The following is a 3,104-nucleotide window of genomic DNA, read 5'->3' on the forward strand; positions in this document are numbered from 1 at the left end:
CCCACCCCCCCCCCCCTTGTGATGCCACCGGTTTTAAGCATTCTCCGTTCAATCCAAAACAGCAACAAAACATTTGGCTTTGGATACATTTTAACATTTAGAACATCGAGATCATCAATCAGGAAGGGGTGGGGACAGAGCAGAGCATTCTGGGTGACTCATGGAGGACGTATTATGGTTCTTTGTAGCCCAAAATCTCTAAATTCTTTGACGACATTTTCGGCACTGGCCACTTACTGTTGACAAAGTCCTGCTCCTCGGGGGTTACGACGCTGACAAGATGGCCTCCGAAGTCCCTGCAGTGGGTCTCCGCCTCTTCCCAGCTCTTCCTGTCATAGAAGTGCCGGTAGCAGAATCCCTGGAACGAGTCCCACTCGTCTGGACACTTCTCTACATCTATCCAGAGACAGGGACAGTCAGAGGGTAGGGGGGGGGAGGAGTCAAGGAAATGGTATATGGAGTATAAACAGGTATATAAAGGAGGTTAACACAATAGGGAGGACCCAATGCATGGTGGGAAGGACAGCCCATGGTGCACATAGCCGCCAGCCACCTTCCCGCTTCCAATCCCCCAAAACAGTGCCGGAAGGCGGCAATTTGCAGATCAAAACTTCATGGAATTCCCGGAATATGAGCGACATTTTACATTGTCAACTTCACCTTTTTTGGATTTCCATACAAGATCAGAACCGACAAAGGGGACCCCTGCTGTAAATCAGTAACACAAATACATAAGGGGGTCTATTTATAAACAATTTGCAGAGCCATTCGCCCTGCAAATTTCTGTGAAAGCTCGTCATGTGCGAATAGACTCAAACATTAATTTTCTTAGTATATTTTCAGGTAAAATGTAATGTAATGTAATACTGCAATATGGCCACTAGATTGAGATGAGGAGCACAGGAAATAAGTATTCATGGCCACTAGATGGAGCTGAGGAGCATAGGAAATAAGTTTATGGCCACTAGGTGGAGCTGAGGAGCATTAGAGATAAATACTTACATTCCCTGTGCTCCTCAGCTCCATCTAGTGGCCATAAACTTATTTCCTATGCTCCTCAGCTCCATCTAGTGGCCATGAATACTTATTTCCTGTGCTCCTCAGCTCCATCTAGTGGCCATAAATACATACTCCCTATGCTCCTCAGCTCCATCTAGTGGCCATAAATACTTATTTCCTGTGCTCCTCAGCTCCATCTAGTGGCCATAAATACATACTCCCTATGCTCCTCAGCTCCATCTAGTGGCCATAAATACTTATTTCCTGTGCTCCTCAGCTCCATCTAGTGGCCAGAAATACTTATTTCCTGTGCTCCTCAGCTCCATCTAGTGGCCATAAATACTTATTTCCTGTGCTCCTCAGCTCAATCTAGTGGCCAGAAATACTTATTTCCTGTGCTCCTCAGCTCCATCTAGTGGCCATAAATACCCACTCCCTATGCTCCTCAGCTCCACCTAGTGGCCATAAATACTTATTTCCTGTGCTCTTCATCTCAATCTAGTGGCCAGAAATACTTATTTCCTGTGCTCTTCAGCTCCACCTAGTGGACATTAATACTTATTTCCTGTGCTCCTCCCCTCCATCTAGTGGCCATTCATATATATTTCCTGTGCTCCTCATCTCCCTATAGTGGCCATTAATACTTATTCCCTGTACTTCTCAGCTCCATCCAGTGGCCATAATGTGGTATTACATTACATTTTACCTGAAAATCTGTGTAAATTTGCCTCCATTTACACAGATTGAACATTCAGAAGGGACCACAGGGGAAATGGCTCTATGAATTGTTTATAAATAGACCCCTTAGGGTCCCAACAAAACTTGGCTAACATAGCTATAGACAGAGCTGTGTTCTATAGGCATGTGCTTGCGTCAGGGCTGAGGGTTCTTCAGATAAGTACCAAGGCAGGGGTGCGGTGATGTTTTCAGGAAGCTATGTATAGCACACTGCTAGCCCCTCCCACCAGCCATGATATTTCATTAATGCATACAAAACCACAGATACCCAGTGCTGACATCTCTGGGGCTAAATTGAGGTATGTAATAAAAAGAGGATTGATTTTTATAAGCCTGTTGATTAAGGAAGTGGAGTGACCAGGGAAGGCAAATATAAGATTAAACTGCAGCTTTAAAAACTACAGGGGTGTTGTAAGACCCCATTGTGGTCCCTTTAATCAATGGAGGAAGCAGAGTGGCTAGTGGAGGAAATGGAGTGACCAGGGAAGGCAAATATAAGATTAAACTGCAGCTTTAATAAGCACAGGGGTGTTGTAAGACCCCATTACAGCCCTTTTAATAAATGGAGGAAGGCGAGTGACCAGGGAAGGCAAATATAAGAAGAATAATCTGCAGCATTAATAACTACAGGGGTGTTGTAAGACCCCATTGAAGTCCCTTTCATCAATGGAGGAAGTGGGGTGACCAGGGAAGGCAAATATGAGATTAAACTGCAGCTTTAATAACTACGGGGGTGTTGTAAGACCCCATTGCAGCCCCTTGAATCAATATCACCATGTGCTGTCCTACCTTGTCACAGCGTGTGAATGGTTTGTTATCACATACCAGCAGGTAACATGAGTTGATCACATAACTAGAGTGTCCTTTGTGACTCACTTATTTCACAGGCTTTTCCAAAATAGCCCGGCAAACACAAACAGTGGAAGTCGTCATCGTCCTCCTCAATGCAGGTCCCTCCGTTCCCACAGGGGTTGGGGTAGCAGACATCTACAACACAAGGTACAAAGGGAAGCTGCAGGTGTGCCCAAAAGTCAGGGGTACAGTACATTGAGCCTCAGATATCTTCAATAAGAACTATATCGGTTCAGCGTCCAATCAGGTGTCAGCTTTATCTCCGATGGTTAGTTGCCAGTGCAGGTTTGAATGTAATTCATACAGGTCAGGAACAATTTATGGAAATGTTTTACCTGGTGCCTATTGTTTTAGCACAGGGGAAGGCAACCTCGGCACTCCAGCTGTTGTGGAACCACAAGCAGGGCCGGATTTACACTCTCTGCTGCCCCAAATGCCAGGTTCCTCAATGCGCCCCCCCCTACTCGCCAAACCCCCCCCCCATGGAGAATGGCGGACCTGCAGGCTGCATACAA

General features: G+C 45.7%; 1 protein-coding gene across 1 annotated transcript in view; it reads right to left on the reverse strand.

Moving 5' to 3' along the window:
* The window catches only part of BCAN (brevican), a 26,208-nt gene that overhangs the window by 4,886 nt on the left and 18,218 nt on the right, over nucleotides 1–3,104 (reverse strand). The window contains exons 9-10 of the mRNA XM_018573928.1: nucleotides 2,614–2,724; nucleotides 238–396 (exon numbers count right to left, since the gene is read on the reverse strand). Of these exons, the coding sequence (XP_018429430.1) occupies nucleotides 238–396; nucleotides 2,614–2,724 (270 nt within the window). The remainder of the gene's footprint in view (nucleotides 1–237; nucleotides 397–2,613; nucleotides 2,725–3,104) is intronic.

The sequence above is a fragment of the Nanorana parkeri genome, unplaced genomic scaffold, assembly GCF_000935625.1.
Source record: "Nanorana parkeri isolate BGI_ZX_2015 unplaced genomic scaffold, ASM93562v1 scaffold2621, whole genome shotgun sequence".
Taxonomy (NCBI): domain Eukaryota; kingdom Metazoa; phylum Chordata; class Amphibia; order Anura; family Dicroglossidae; genus Nanorana; species Nanorana parkeri.